A 15,970-nucleotide genomic window follows, 5' to 3' on the forward strand; every position below is an offset into this window, starting at 1 on the left:
GGTAAGGAGATGCTACTCTCCAAAGCCTTTAGGACCTAGTAGGACAGAACAAGCTCTCAAAATACTTGGTTCTTTTTCCCAATGCTGGGAGAAGCCTAGACAAATACCCACGATACAGCTATGAGGTGCCTGAAGGTAAATGCCACAATACCACCCCCAGTGCTCAGATTTGGTAGCTGACAGTAACCTCACATCCTTTTGACTGACAGTTTCCAAAGAAGATGAGTTACATAAAACCTTGAATTTAGTGTCAGCCCTATTCTGAACATCTGCGCTAAAAACAGAGCAGCATTACTGAAAAGTCTCTCCTGAACACTTCTCGTTCCATCCCCATGGTTTCTTAAGCTCACAACATCTTACAAACATGCACTGTGTTGTTTCATTTCTCACTCCTCTTCGCTTTTCTGCTCCACAACTTTTTCGTGGCATTTTTCACTCTTCATTTCGGAGGATGTAGATCAAGGGATTGGGCATAGGCGTGATGATGGCGTAGAGCGTAGAGACCATCTTGTCTGCTGAGAAGGTGGTGGAAGGGCGTCTGTAGATGAAAATGCACGGCCCAAAGAACAGAACTAAAACAGTGATGTGGGAGGTGCCCTTTCGAAGAGTGTGTCAGAGAAACCAAATTAACAGAATCAGACACAACAAGAACAACAAAACAGCTTGGGGAAATCACAGCACTATTGGCAGCTACAGTGACATCAATTATGTAGGTGTCAGCACAGGCCAGCTTCAGTAAAGGCTGAACACTATAGAAATAATGGTCAATCTCATTGGGCCCACAAAACGGTAGCTGAATGGCCAGCAGGGTCTGCACCACTGAGTGTACAAAGCCTCCCACCCAAGAAGCTGCCACCATCCAGCCACAGGCATGTTTGTTCACAATATTTGCGCAATGAAGTGCTTGGATATAGCAATGCGATGATCATAGGCCGTCACCATGAGAAGGGAGATCTCAGTGCACCCGAAGAAATGCCCCACAAATGGTCAAGCTATGCAGCCCACAAAAGAGATGGTCTGCTCAACAAGAAGGTCATAAATGAGTTTGGGGGCTGTGACAGTAGCCAGATGTCTACAAAAGACAAGTAGCTGAGGAAGAGGGTAGCTCATGGGACAGTTCAGCTGTTCCCTTGTCTTTATAGTAATGATGATAAGCAGGTTTTCAAGAATGATAGTGCATAGAAGACTAAGACTAAAGAGAAGCACACTTTTGCTCCTGTCTTATCTTGTGTCAGTCCATGGAGGATGAACCCCATCACTTTGGTTTTGTTCTCCATAGACACCATGTAGACAGGACGTGAAGCACGGAAAAGAGATGGCATTAGACATGGGACACTATCAGTACACACACATACTGACCACTGGTGTATTAAATACTAAGCACTTTTCCTTTGCTGTCTTTTTGGGACAGTTTCCATTTAAAGCCAATGCTTCCCTCAAGGAATAACAGGCGATATCCAAATCAGAATGTATTATTGACATATATAATAAGAAGCTCAGATTATTTATTTGAGGATGATGGTAGAAATAACACCCTCAGAAACCTAGTTCTCACCTTTGCTTCTTTTAAAAAAGAAGACTAATTACCAGGTCCCCTCAAGACCCACTTTTAGCCTATACTGTTGATTTGGAAATAAAGGTTGACTGAAAGAGACAGTGAGGCTATAATTCAAGTCTTAACACTTTGATCACGGCCTGAGGAAAGTCCTTGCGCAAGCAGTGTTTGTACTTTCCTTTTCAGTCCTCTAAGGGATTGCAACAGAAGCACTCCTTATTATCTCTCTGACTGCAATAGACCTGAATATGTTCAGTCACAGAAAGAGCCGGCCAGCGTTTTCTCGGACTGCTTTTCTTACAGTACATGAATGAACTAATCTGGAGCTGATTTGCGTTAGTGGTGCATTAGCAGGGGTTTGTATTCCTCACTCAGGTCCTGGTCTTAGTGTGGAACACCTCATAAATACACCTGTAGTGACACTGGGGTAAGGAATGCACTGCTGGTGACCCTACTTTACTCACAACCACCATGAATTCACTTTTGTGGCATTCCCATGCAGTACACAAGTATTGCTAGTGTTCAATTTATACATGAAGATAGAGGTGGAAAATGTGTAATAACCTTGTCTGTCATATCAGCAAACCCTTTGGGGGTCTGAATTCTATTAGACAATCACAGGACGCTCAGTTCTTTCTCCTGAGGTCTCTGCGTCACCTCCTGGCTACTCCCCACCTAGGGCAGCAGAGGAAAGGCTCTTTAGTGTCTCCATCCTTATCTCCATGCCCCTCTGTGAGAGGGAAAGCACTGAGGGGAAGACCAAAGCATATGTGTCGTGGCCATTGTCGTCCAGTATGTCCAGCTTAGACAATGTAGGACTGAGCACATGGTGCTGTCATCAGCTCCTGAGTCCTTTCTGTAACACCGGCAACATCCTTTTGGACAGATCTTTCTGGAAACGGCATGTAAATGGGGGAAAAGGAAAATAAGACATCAACTAAAACAAAGGCTGAAAAATCTGTAGTTGGTTTTTTTCCAGTTCATAAAATGGACTTCGCAAAAGTCACTCACCAGAAACGCCTGTTTTCAAAGGTAGGAGATGAGTCACGCTTGAACAAAACAAAGGAAGAATATCAGAAAACTTACACCGTTCATATGCACCAGCCTCTTTGCTATTGGTGCTCTGATGACCTCCTCTGACCACGTTAGGCGGTTTCACCAGAATGTCTCAGCTGCAAGTTGCTGCTTAGATGTGAAAGCAGTCCATATCTCTGCCAATTCTGAAACGTACAGTGGCTGAAGAGAACAGCCTATCTGCATATCTCATTCTGCAAAAAACAACTTCCAAGAGCACCTACAAGAACAATTATCTCTCACAAGAGGGGGAAATTGTAGCAGAAACACTGAAAGTAAATCACGCAGCAGAAGCACAAGACTACCAGGAGTAATGAGATCCCAGAGGCATATGAAGTTTTGTCAGAAATCATCAGCAGACAAGGAGCTAAAAATTGTATGGCTATTAGGGTAGCCTCTGGAGAGTGATGTCAGGGTGTGGTCATCTAGACTGTTACGTTGCGTATGGGTTTGCATCTTTGCTTATTTGTTCGCTGGCTGGCTTATTAATGCTGTCCAGATAAATAGATTTTATGTACTATTGGACAGGTTTTTCTTCTGGAAGCATTTCTGGTTCAAATAAACATCACCCCTGGCCATTTGCAAGATTTATATTCACCTTACCTTTGCAATCAAACATTCTTGAAGTAAAGATGTCTCCTACACAGGACATTATACACATTCTGCTTTCTGTCCCAACATAATATTTCTCATATGTGTTCTTATTAACTTGTTCTTACCATTGCATGTTGATAGCACACAAAAAAAATAAATTCACAATTGCGCTGTTATCGCTTAAACATCTGCTGTACAAATTTGAAACAAGAAGTAAACCCAGAAATTACTTCAAAAATTTAGCAAGGTTTGTGGTTAGTCCTCACTGCTTACCAGATAATTTTACTGAGACAATGCAAAACACAGAAGCAACTCTCGTGCAGTATTAAGTTCTTAGAAGAATTCTTACCGAAGTGTAGAGGAGCCTAAGGTTGTTTTCAGCGACACCGTCTATGCTATGGTTGAATATTTGCCCAGCAGCACCCAGAAATGGGACCTCCAGGAAAAAAATCTGGTGTTCACCCCCAAAGCATTAAACCCCCCCCCCTATTTTTAATATATATATGTATATATATAATTTTGTGTGTGTATATATATATGTATAAATTAGAAGCCCTAGCTTGGGCTAGGAACACTTTGTAACCTTGAAACCTACTTAAGTCACGTTAAGGTGTGACACAGGTGTGGGTGATAGTGCTTTTGGGTAGCACCAAGCAGGTCTTTTCCTTCCTTGCTCCACTGATTCAGTGGTTTTCTGTCGGCAAGGTGGGGGCTAGGGTCTCTTGACTCCTTGTGGCTCCTCAGGTGGAGCCCCTGAGCTGCTATAGCTTATCACCCTGGGACAGCTTTGACGGCACTGAACTGGTTTGGTCTTTCATCCTCATGTTTCTTCTCTTCCCTCCTACAATAGTAGGTGTAGCGGCTGTTCCCATGGAAAACATACTTCTTCCCTTGTGTGGGTGTGTAAATGTGCTCTGTTGGGCTAGGAGTTGTCTTGCATACTGGAATAGTTCCTAAATATTTTTTTTTTTTTCCATTGACACATGAAATCGTGCCTCCAAATGCCGCCTTTGGTCACTCCTTCATTTCTTACAGTCAGCAAGGTGTCTTTCATTAGATCTATGATTCCGTATTAGTCTAAACATTAAAATAAAAAACCTGAGTCAGAGCTGAAGGATAGAGGGGATGGCTGGAAGCATGGCATCAGTAATAGGTGAAGCAGACAGAATTATAGAACAGTTTGGGTTGGAAGGAACCTTTGAAGATCATCAAGTCCAAACCCTCCTGCCACGGGGCAGGGACATCTCTCACTAAAATCATAGAATCATGGAATTGTTTAGGTTGGAAAAGCCCTTTAAGATCATCAAGTCCAACCATTACCCTAACCCTGCCATCCCATCACTAAACACTGTCCCTAAGCACCATGTCTGCCTGGCTTTTACATACCTCTAGATCAGGTTGCTCAAAGCCCCATCAAACCTGACTTTGAATACTGCAAGAAAGGATTTGTTGAACTGGCAGGGGAAGGAGAGAAGCTTCCCCTCCTGTTACCTGCATTAGCAAATGACCCAACTAGCACCTAATATCAGGTTGCTAACTGATAACCCATGGATTCAAGATACCACAACGTGGTTGTCAGAAAAAGACATTTACTGCAAGCAGAAAGGGGCCTCCTTTTGGATGATTGTTTCCACCAGTAGGTGACCATAGTCCTCTCTTTCCTGGCTGAATGAAATACAAAGCAGATGGAGTTCATCTGAAAGTTTATGCTCGAGTAATGGGATGCTCTACCTGGACAACACTTTCAGTATTTTATTAGTATTTATTTAAACACTGGTGTTTCAGCTAGTGCTCAGGAGCCCCAGGCCTGGGCCCGCGCTAGCTGACAAGAGAATGGAAGGAGAATGCCTGCTTGTCACAGAGTTCACAATGTCTTTCAAATCAAAAGATGAACCTTCAGTGTCTTCCTAATTAGAACAGGAGCTAACAGCAAGCTTCTATTTGAAAGGCAGTTCTTGGGGAATTTTCACAAAAGAAATTATAGTGAAAGGTGCTTGATTTTCTCCAACCCTTTGGAAATGTTACCACAATTCTACAACTTTCCATTTTCACTTCCCACTTTTCTACTCCACAGTTTTCTCATGGCACTCTTCACCTCCTCATTTCTTAGCGCATAGATGATTGGGTTCAGCATGGGTGTGATGACAGTGTAAAACACCGCCACGTTCTTGTCCTCTGACATATTGCTCGACGGACGTATGTAGATGAAGGTGCATGGCCCGAAGAATAGGATCACCACAGTGATGTGGGACCCACAGGTGGAGAGGGCCTTGTATCGCCCTTCATATGTTTGACTTTTCAAGGAAACCAGGATGACAATGTAGGACATGACCAGGATGAAGAAACAGCTCAGAGTTATCATTCCACTGTTGGCAACGACAATGATGCCCACAGCGTAGGTGTTGGTACAGGCCAGGTTTAGGAGGGGGTGGACATCACAGAAGTAGTGGTCAATTTTGTTAGGGCCACAGAAGGGGAGCTGAGTGGTTAGAAGAGTCTGCACTGTAGAGTGCACGAAGCCTCCTACCCACGAGCCGATCACCATCCGGCCACATACACGCTTGGTCATGAGGGTGGTGTAGTGGAGAGGTCTGCAGATGGCAATGTAGCGATCGTAGGCCATCACTGTGAGGATGAAGATCTCTGTGCAGGCAAAGAAATGCACCCCAAAGAGCTGTGCTATGCAGCCCACAAAGGAGATAGTTTTCTTTTCAACGAGGAAGTCAGCAATCATTTTGGGAGCTGTGACGGAAGAGTAACAGATATCTACAAAGGACAGGTAGCAGAGGAAGAAATACATGGGGGAGTTCAGACATTGACTGCTAATTACAGTGACAACAATGAGCAGATTTCCTGCCACGATAATCATATAGAAGAACAGAAACATCACAAAAAATACTTTCTGCACCCCTTGATTCTCCGAGAGGCCCAGAAGAATGAATTCCTTCACACTGCTTGCATTCTCCATGTCAATCCGTTGGGCAGCGATATGCAATGTACAGCCTAGGCACATGGAAAAATAAAGACAAATGATTCATCAGGTTTTTTCATTCTTAATGATGAATTCTTTATCAGAAGTGCATACAGACTAAGAAATATATAGGATTAGCATTACGTTTATGAAGTGGAAATTTTGGTGTGGGTTTTTTTTTTCCTTCCCCCTCTGAGGTATTTAATTCTCCTTGCAGGAGACTTCAGCTGTGGCTGTTACCACACTGAGATGGGTGCACTTTGAGATATGTTCCTCCATCCTGGTCCTCCAGGATTTTGAAGGACCTGATCTATGGCTAGTGTGCTAAGGACAAAGCCGGAGTGCTAACCTCGAGCACTACAGTGGCTACCAATGTTTAACAGTATGTTTGCCCTCAGGGCAGACCAAGTCAGTAAGAACAGTGCCTTTAAGAACACCTGGAAATATTCTTTGAATGCTGATTTATTTTATAAGTAAAAATGATCTTTGAATTGTTGTTCAGAGAAACAACACCTGCAGAGAAAAAAAAAATCTCTTGCGTATATACATTTTGAAACATAAATTTGCAGTTTCATGGGCTGAACAATGAGTTCTGAGGAGGTTATCTATCATGGTGAAAACAGCAAACAATTTCACATAAGACTTGCATTTAGCTTGCTCTAAATCTCAGCAATGTTCCTTTGAGAGGAAGGAAGAATGAAAGGATCTTTTCAGATCTTCTGTCCCAGCACTGTATGAATTTTATTTTATACTGATTTGTGATATGCTCTGGGGGATATTCTCAAGGGTTAATTTCTGTTTAGTGAAGCCAATCTAGCCGGTGGTCAAAGTCTCTCTATGGGCAGAACAGCTAAACTAAGGTCCTTTACAGAACTCTCTCTTTTTCCATCGACTAAGAGGAGCCTGAGTAAATTAACATCACCAGGGTAGAGCTGACTTCAGAGAATAATCCTTTTCGTCCCCTGAAAGTAGCTCAGAGCTTTCCATAATGCCACACACAAACCTTTTTTTTTTTTTTTTTTTTTGGTGCTATGGCTTATCTCTAGGTGTTTCTACACCTCTACGGTTTCTCTTTTCAGACATGGTCACATTCCAGTGTGAGTGTGGGGCTTCTTTGATTTGGCCTGTTCCGGCCCCTGGAGCAGTACATGTCACTAGTAAATAAATAATCTACATCTTTAAAAAGACTTAGTCCTTAACATTACCAACTTGCCATTATGCACCCAGACACACTTTGGTCAAAGAAGGCTGGAAACGACTAGATTAAATTCTTTACAGAGTTTAACTAAAAATAATCACCTCTTGGAAACAAATTATCAGCCGAATGGAATTCACCCTGGTATCAAAACATTGCCAGTCGACTGCTGTTAAAAATCTCCATTGCAAGTCCTGCCGAATGAAAATGCAAGCATTCCTCCCTGTTTGTTCAGGTGATCCAAGCAGACCTGTGGAATGATGCAGTTCCTTCAAGTTATCTAGCACCTATTTAAAATTACAGCAAAATTAGAAACTCCTGTGCAGGCAAAAACTGATCAAAGCATCCGCAGGAAACACTGAAAAGGAGAAAACCCAAAATTGCTCTCAAACCCACAAAGTAAAACCTAGAGAGGAAGTTGGGAAAGTTAGGGACTTTTCCTGTGCTTACAGCTGTACTAATAGTAGGTAAAAGATATTCAAGAAGGGGGGTAAAATTTACATGGATAATTCATTTTCTGATATACCTCCAAGAAAAAAAATCAATAAGAACAATGCGATATTGGAGCACCTCTTTTATGAGGCCAGGCTGGGAGAGTTGGGGGTGTTCAGCCTGGAGAAGAGAAGGCTGCGAGCAGAGCTGAGTGCGGCTGGTCAGGGCTTAAAGGGGGCCCAGAGGAAAGGGGAGGACAAGCTTTTTAGTAGGGCCAGCTGGGACAGGACAAGGGGGGATGGCTTTAAACTAAACCAGGGTAGGTTTAGACTGGATCTAAGGAAGAAATTCTTTCCAATGAAGGTGGTGAAACCCTGGCAGGGGTTGCCCAGAGAGGGGGTGGAGGCCCCATCCCTGGGAACATTCCAGGCCAGGTTGGCCGGGGCTGTGAGCAACCTGATGTGGTTCAAGGTGTCCCTGCTCCTGCAGAGCGGTTGGACTGGGTGACCTCTAGCCCCTTCCAACCCAAACCATTCTATGATTCTGTGATTCTGTGATTCTGTGATTCTATGATTCTATGATATCACTTTCTACCTACTATTACCAAGTTGCAATCCGTCCCATCCCTCCTCTTTTCCCTTAGCACTGGCATAGTTTTCTACAGAAAACACAAGGACAAAATGGGTACGTATTTATGGCTGTGCTGTAGCCCGTGGAAGAGAAACAACTGGGCTCCATCTAGACCAGAGCAGAACTGGAAACAGCATCACGTTTAGGCAATCAGTGGTTCAGAAAGGAGTGACCGAGAGATAAATGACCGAGGAAAACTATATTCTTGTATAACAGCAGATGGGAAACTCCTAAGCTAAAACAAGGTGTATGGTTTTGAAAGGATTCTAAAGATACGACTCATTCACAACAGCTGGCTTTACTGTATGTGTCTCTTGGGAAGGCCCCTGTCACCACCACTAAATTGCATTTTGCGATATATTCATCTGCCTCATTCCATCTCACTGATTTACGTCAGGTAGGCACCTGTATCTGAGCCAGTCATATCCACTCTTTTTGCTGCCTTTGCAGGGCAATTCATGGCCAGCCTAAGGCCCCTACCTAAAGATGGGAGGAATCACATGCTGGAGGTACCTATTTTTCTGATGATGAGAAACATCTAATTCAGTAGAGGATTCCCACAAGTTACATCTTCTCTCTAAAAGCATCTTTTCAGGGAGAGGCTAGAGGTATATGGTATAATGTAATCAGTTGTGAAATAAAATAAATACAGTGTGGACTGCTAACATTTCAAAAAGGATGAGAAATTGCACCATCTCCTTATTGCAAGCATTCCTCCTTAAAATCTCAGGTGATTAATGGGAAACAAAATAACCAGATAGCCTAATCTGGGACTACAGAACGAGCTCTGCGCATGGTTTCAGCCAAAGACAGCCAGAGACAGTTGATAACTTCAGTGAAAAATTCTTTTTTCGTTCAAGAAGAAGGGAAACAGAAGAGCAAAGGAAATCAGGAAAAGAAAAGAAGAAAGGAAACAAAAATAGAAAAGAAAGAATCCAGAGAACCTGGAAAACTTACCTCCTCTGTGTTTGGAGATCTAATTTTTTGTGTAAGGGCTGAATGATTTTATCTCCTTAACTCCTGCCTTCCTGGGTAGGGATGTGTTAGAGCCCAGAGTCTTTAAGGAACATAGAATGGCTTCTGGAAAGCTTCCAACACTTGCTTAGGAGGTGCCTTTTACTGTACAATCCCATCTAATTTAATTTCTTGCTTTTATGTATCACAAGTGTATCTTGGTGTTTGCCTGCCTATGTGAGAACTGCTGTGATGGGCTGTCTGGATAGCGTGGCCTGGCCCGTGTGCCCTGGATGATGCCTTCACAACCCAGCAGCAGAAGGAAGGCTGAGAAGACCGCCGTTTAAGTAGCACTCTTTAACCCTCTCCAAGGAAATCTCCCACCTGAAGGGCTCTTGGGGATGGAGGAGGGAGGCACGGAGGCTCAGTGAAGGGAAGGCATGAAAGGAGGGAGCAAAGGAGGAGAAATTAATTCTGGCCTGACTGAAAAGCTTAAGCAAACACATTTTCAAGAAATAGCCATCGGTCAGTGATAATAATATTATGAAGGCACTTCAGGATTTCTCCAGGAGAAATAACGGCCAATGGATTAGCTGAATATTAAACTGGACAAGCCTGTGCAGTGACCTCGCCCAGTTAACGCTTTCCAGAGTCCTTCATTAAGCCCTGCTTTGTGGTTTTCCCAAGTGTAGAGGCCCATTAGATCCACTGCTTTGGCTTTATGGCCTTGTGAGTAATAAAACGGTATTTAAAATCTTCACGTGTTCTAAAAAGAAAACACATGAAACACAAATCTTCATCAAAAAAACATCAGAGAGATTTCTAGTAGTAAGGAGAGAGGCAGCATGACCTGGAGGTAGCAAAGAGTTACCTGCCACAGTGGTCTTTTGAAGGACAGGTTAGGCACGCTTCTCTCCCTGTAGTGGTTATGATTAAGTTAAGTTTTCACAGAGACAGAGGATGGCCTGGGTTACATCTTGGTAAGCCATCGAGCCTTATTTTGCATGAAATTTCATCACTGGCAACCCAGTGAACAAAGCCTCTTGCAAAAATTGCGCACTTTAGCAAAGGTCAGCAAAGTACAGAGTAAGTAAAAAACAATCCTTCTTTTACAAATGGGGAAACTGAAGGAAGAAGTCAGCTCTTTTACGCCTGTGGAAGTCAGCAGAGTTGAGACTTTGTCACTCTAGGCTTTCCTATGGAAAGAAATAGAGCTCTCCAGAAACTGATTCACCTAATCTACCTCAGACCTGATTTTAGGATGAGATGAGGTCTGAAATAGACATCTAGATTTTGAACAAAATTACTTAGGGCAGACAAAGGCCACATCCAAAAAGTTACAGTCAACGGCTCAATCTCCAGGTAGAAACCAGCAACGAGCAGTGTCCCTCAAGGGTCCATACTGGGACCAATACTATTTAATATCTTCATCATTGGTATGGACAGTGGGATCGAGTGCACCCTCAGAAAGTTTGGAGATGACACCAAGCTGAGTGGTGCAGCTGATACACTTGAGGGAAGGGGGCCTCAAGAGAGGCCTTGACAGGCTCAAGGAATGGACCCATGAGAACCTCACGAAGTTCAGCAAGGCCAAGTACAAGGTCCCACACCTGAGTTGGGGCAATCCCCACTATCAGTACAGATTGGAGGATGAGGGGATTGAGAGCAGCCCTGCAGACAAGGACTTGGGGATACTGGTGGATGAAAAATTTAACATGAGCCAGCAATGTGTGCTTGCAGCCCAGAAAGTCAACCATATCCTGGACTCCATAAAAAGAAGCATGGCCAGCAGGTCTAGGGAGGTGATTCTCCCCCTCTAATCCGCTCTGGTGAGATGCCACCTGGAGTACCGCATCCAGCTCTGGGGTCCTCAGTACAAGACAGACATAGACCTGTTAGAGTGGATCCTGAGGAGAGCCATGAAAATGATCCAAGGGCTGGAACACTTCTCCTTTGAAGAAAGGCTGAGAGACTTCAGCCTGAAGAAGAGAAGGCTCCTCAAGACCTTCTTGTGGCCTTTCAATAGATAAAGGGGGCTCATAAGACAGAGAAAGGCTTTTCAACAAGGCCTTTAGCAACCGGACAAGGGGCAATGGTTTTAAACTGAAAGAGAGTAGATATAGATTGGACACAAGGAAGAATTTTTTTCTGATGAGGGTGGTGAGACACTGGAATGGTTGCCCCTAGAATCTGTGGATGCCTCATCATTGGATGTGTTCGAGGTCAGGCTGGATGGGGCTCTGAGCAACCTGATCTAGTGAAAGATGTCCCTGCCCATGGTGGGGCAGGGGCGTTGGACTAGATGATCTTCAAAGGTCCCTTCCAACCCAAACCATCCTAAGATTCTACGCAATTTTGCTGTCAAAAGCCTCATCTTTCTTAACTTAAAACTTCTTCAGTCAAAGGTGAATCTGTGATATGAAATACAATAAAGCAAATGGATATCGCAATTCATGCAGCAGTTAAACTCATCGCTGCTCTGAAGGCTACTGTGTATTTTTAGCTTCTGACTTATGGGTGTCAATAAATAGTTTAATCCACTGCCTGTTACTTTGTCTTGTTGACATTTCTTGAAGTTTAGAATGTCCCAATAACAACCAAGGTAATGTAACCACCTCCCAACACAGAATGCAAACAATCCATGCAGTGAAAATGGAAATCCCCGAATTAATGAGGAGGTTAAATACTGCTCTGGGTGAAAAAAGTCCTCTAAATTAAATATCATCTTACACTGTAGCCTGGAGTCCTGGCCAGGTTAATAAGGGTTAACAGTAGTCACTATGTGAAACAGAATATTGGGTAAGAAAGTAAAAACAGTATTACAATCTTTGGGAAAGGAAGAGGAACAAAAAACAATGGAAGAAGCTAGAGGTTAACTATCGAGTATCTGGCCTGCAAAGCTAATTTGGGCCAGATATGCCAGTTTCTGTACTCACTCATGTGGCAGTGATTTGCCCAGCATCATACTCATCTCCTTTTGTTTCCCTATCCAAAGGGACTAGCAGAAGTGACTTCATGCGCAAGCCCAAATCAAGAATTCCTGGTCTCTCCTGTTGCAAAATAGTTCCCTATAAGGATGTGCTTACTGCCAGGAAAGAAGAAAGGTGTTTTCTCCATTTTCTCTCCACTTACTTTGGCACATGGATCCAGACACCATGGTGGTGGTAGCTCATGCACATGGAGGCACTGTGCATGGTGAGAAGATGAGTGAGGTGTTGTGGGTGGGTAGTGAATGCTGGCAAGGGACTGTCTTGATAGACATATGGCTGGTGAAGAGGTGTGAATTTGATGGTGGGCAGGACGTGGCTGAGGCACTGTTTAGGGGAAGTTGTGAAACTGGAACGGAGGCTGGAGGCTGCCTTGAGGGATTTTGTGAAATCGGAAGTGCCTGAGGTGTGGTGAAGGACTGTGCTGAAAGACAGTATGAAGTGGCAGGTAATACTGTGGGGTGTGAAGTTGCATCGAAAGAGCTCATGACATCAGAAGCGGGCATAGTGTATTGAAGGCAGCACAAGCAGAGGTTGTGCAATTGTAGCTGCTGAGGTGTGGTAAGGCTATGGAGTTTGAGGGGACCCTCCTCCAGGAAAGGTTGTGTGAAGCAGTAGGGATCGAGTAGGGAGGTAACTTTTGTTGGGAGAGGCTGTGGGTCAGAAGAGGACACTCTGTGGTGATAGGTGTGTTAAGGCCAGTTTGGCAGGGACAGTAGGTCCTCAGGGAATGAGTTCTGCTGAGGGAGGTTGCAAAATCATCAGCCGGCATTATGGAAGAGGGCTGACAATTTCCCAATCTATGCAACCCTGAGTGGCAGTAAGGCGTCCTCTTCAAAGACTGTGAAACTAGAGCATCTCAAGGGCACAAGTAGGAAACAAAGCGTCAGTGCAAGAGGCAAGGTACAATTTTGTACAGACAGTTCTTGCTTTCTTTGTATTGTGAGACCGGCTGAAGAAGGGAGAAGTAGTAAAAAAACATTTCCAGAACCATGACAGTGACAGGTTCTGTACAAAGAGGGAAGGGGGAAGTATTTCAAATCTAAGTGACCACACACAACAAACTAGATATTTCCCCAAGAGAGTGATTGGCTGGCTGTCGGATGTCACGTTGAAAAGACCGTGGCTTTTTAAACAGTGTCTAACTAGCCCAGCACTACAGTATGACACAAGGAATTTATCTGGACCGTATGTCACAGAATTCAGGTGACAATTTTACTCAGCAGATCCATACCAGGCAGCTGCTGCAAATCAGTAACTGAAATTCCAAGGAACCCACAAAAAGGTGAGAAATTCCTGGATGGTATCTTTGCCATTGCACTCTGTCTAATGCTTTCTGTCATGCTTTTGAAGAGATGGTGAGGGGAAGGAAAGAAGAAAAAAAATGGAGGAAAGGAGATCAAACATTTCCTTCTCTGCTGGTTAGAAATTGGCTATAGGTAAGCAATCATCTTGATCATTTTCAAGATAAGGAGAGCTTCATTCTGGGGACCCTTTTCCATGGACAAGTGCTACTGAATTGCTCTAAATACACTTCTGTAATATAAGATGCCATTATTCAGAGACCTAGCATTAGCAGTTTTGGTCTTAAATGATTGCTTAAGATTAGCCAAGAAAATACAACACCATAACTTTGTGTCTATAGCCTAAAATGTCTCTGTGGTGTCAAGGTTGTTCAGACTGACATCTGCCACAAGAACTAGCTGGTACTCAGAACGCAAACCACAGGAAGTATGTTTAATCTCAAGAGAGAGAAAGACCACCTAGTTTTCATTAATTAGTTTCATGAAGGAAATAGATTCACATCTTGAATATGTTTTGGAGACATGAAACGTGTCTTGCAGAACAAGAAATCAGTCTTTCCACGGTCATACAATAAATATATGAGAACCGTGAGTGACTTTTTCGGTATTCTTTTCCACCTCGACAGAAGTCAGAGAAGGTTTCCTCCACTTCCATCACAGTGGAAGGCAAAATTATTGATGTTTTGTCATTTATTCACAAGGCGTCCATTGCAGCCATATCTGTACCAGGCAGTCTTTATGCGCGTATGACCAATGGCACAGGGCCATGTCAACATTAGGAAATATTCTTGAGAAGCTTAAGTTAGACAGCTAACCACCTGGCTTCCCCTGAGTGCCCAGTGGAGAGAGACGCACTTCTGGAGGATGGGGTCAATGTCTTCTGGAGATGGCTGCAGCAGGGAGGTAGAATTTTTAGCTTTCGTAAAATGGGCACTGAGTCAGAAGGCTGGAGTAGGCTTAGACAGAGCTTAAGTGACACTCAAATGTTCATGTCCTCTTCAAATCAATTGGAAATTTTCTTCAGGTTACACAGATAGCTTGTGGCAGAGACAGTGCTGAATTCTACAGGCTAGGAAACCACTTAACCACTGGGTCTTCCTTTCTCCTCAGAGCTGCCTTCATTCACAGAATTAGAGGCTGCTTTCTACTGTGAATCGAGGTCTGATTATTTCCTTCTATCCCAAAAGCAGGTAGCGAGGAAGTGAACATAAGGCTGTATCTTTTCAATTTGCTTGCTACAGATGTTCAGGGAAGAGGTAGCCTTGCTAGTGATGTGGGTAAGGCACTGTACTGCTCTCCCCAGATGGGGAAAGAGAAGGTGAGTTTGAACTCGGGGATGTTCCTGTTGTGAAACTGTGCTACAACAGAGACTCTGTGCATTCTGAAGGAGATGATGGGTTTTGTTTTCCATAGTCCCTTTCAATATGTACTAAAATTCTTTCTTCAGAGACTACTGGTCTCTAAAGGCTTAACTTTAGAAACTCGAGAAACACTGGAGTTCCCATAACAGCTGAGGGTGGAATCCTCCAGCTTCCTATATAAGGGTATGGTGCAGTGCCAGAAATTCCCTGGTTTTGGTCACCCCTAAAGGTTTCACATCCGGCAAGCGCTGGTGAAGTTAAAGGGTGGAATCCACCTCAGCTAGATTCAGCTGTCCACATGCTAATCCTCTCACTGAGGCTGTCACTCTGCAACGTATCTGCAGTCAGACAGGCAGGTGACGGGCTCACCTACCTAAGACACCTATCTTAGCATAAAATACATTACTATTGGAGGTGCTCGTAAACTGCCTTTAATTCAAACGGCAGCCTTAAAGGCGATATTAGATGAGATGTTTGCATATTGAATGGTGAAAGCCAGGTTTAATGGCTGCAGCTGGATTCCCAATGAAGCACTGCTGGTGTTCGCACGTGCTTCCACAGACTAATGCAGCAAGATTGTCTCCAACTGCTCCAGGCCATCAGCTGGGCAAGGAAACAACCTTCATCTTGCATTTATCTTGCCTCTATCCATGCAGCACTGAAGGCAGCATGCCTGGGGTGCTGAGACGAAACGATAATGATTCAATCTGCCACATTTCACTTGTTTATGGAAGTCTGTCTCCATGTATGCTGCAGCGTTTTACAAAGAGAGAACAGAATATTTATGCTGGTTAGACTGTTCAGTGATTCACATCTTCCTAGCTCTCCCCATTCTGACTTGTTCCTCTCTTTAACTATCTCCTGCTATCTTTCAAAACACTCCTCTAACTTCCCATGTCAAAATTAATAACTG

General features: G+C 43.7%; 2 protein-coding genes and 1 pseudogene across 2 annotated transcripts in view; 1 reads left to right on the forward strand and 2 right to left on the reverse strand.

Moving 5' to 3' along the window:
- Positions 1 to 379: 379 nt before the first annotated feature.
- LOC104129645 lies at positions 380 to 1,110 on the reverse strand (annotated as a pseudogene).
- A 4,145-nt stretch (positions 1,111 to 5,255) lies between these two features.
- Positions 5,256 to 6,206, reverse strand: LOC104129646 (olfactory receptor 4S2). The gene has a single exon (XM_009642599.2). It carries the CDS (start codon positions 6,189 to 6,191, stop codon positions 5,256 to 5,258), a length of 936 nt encoding a protein of 311 aa, XP_009640894.1. The 5' UTR covers positions 6,192 to 6,206.
- A 7,343-nt stretch (positions 6,207 to 13,549) lies between these two features.
- Positions 13,550 to 15,970, forward strand: part of LOC104129636 (proto-oncogene Mas) — a 6,102-nt gene continuing 3,681 nt past the window's right edge. Inside the window, exon 1 of the mRNA XM_035898006.1 lies at positions 13,550 to 13,677. The gene's annotated coding sequence lies outside the window, so the exon portion shown is untranslated. The remainder of the gene's footprint in view (positions 13,678 to 15,970) is intronic.

Source organism: Egretta garzetta, unplaced genomic scaffold (assembly GCF_000687185.1).
Source record: "Egretta garzetta isolate BGI_Z169 unplaced genomic scaffold, ASM68718v1 scaffold997, whole genome shotgun sequence".
Lineage (NCBI taxonomy): Eukaryota > Metazoa > Chordata > Aves > Pelecaniformes > Ardeidae > Egretta > Egretta garzetta.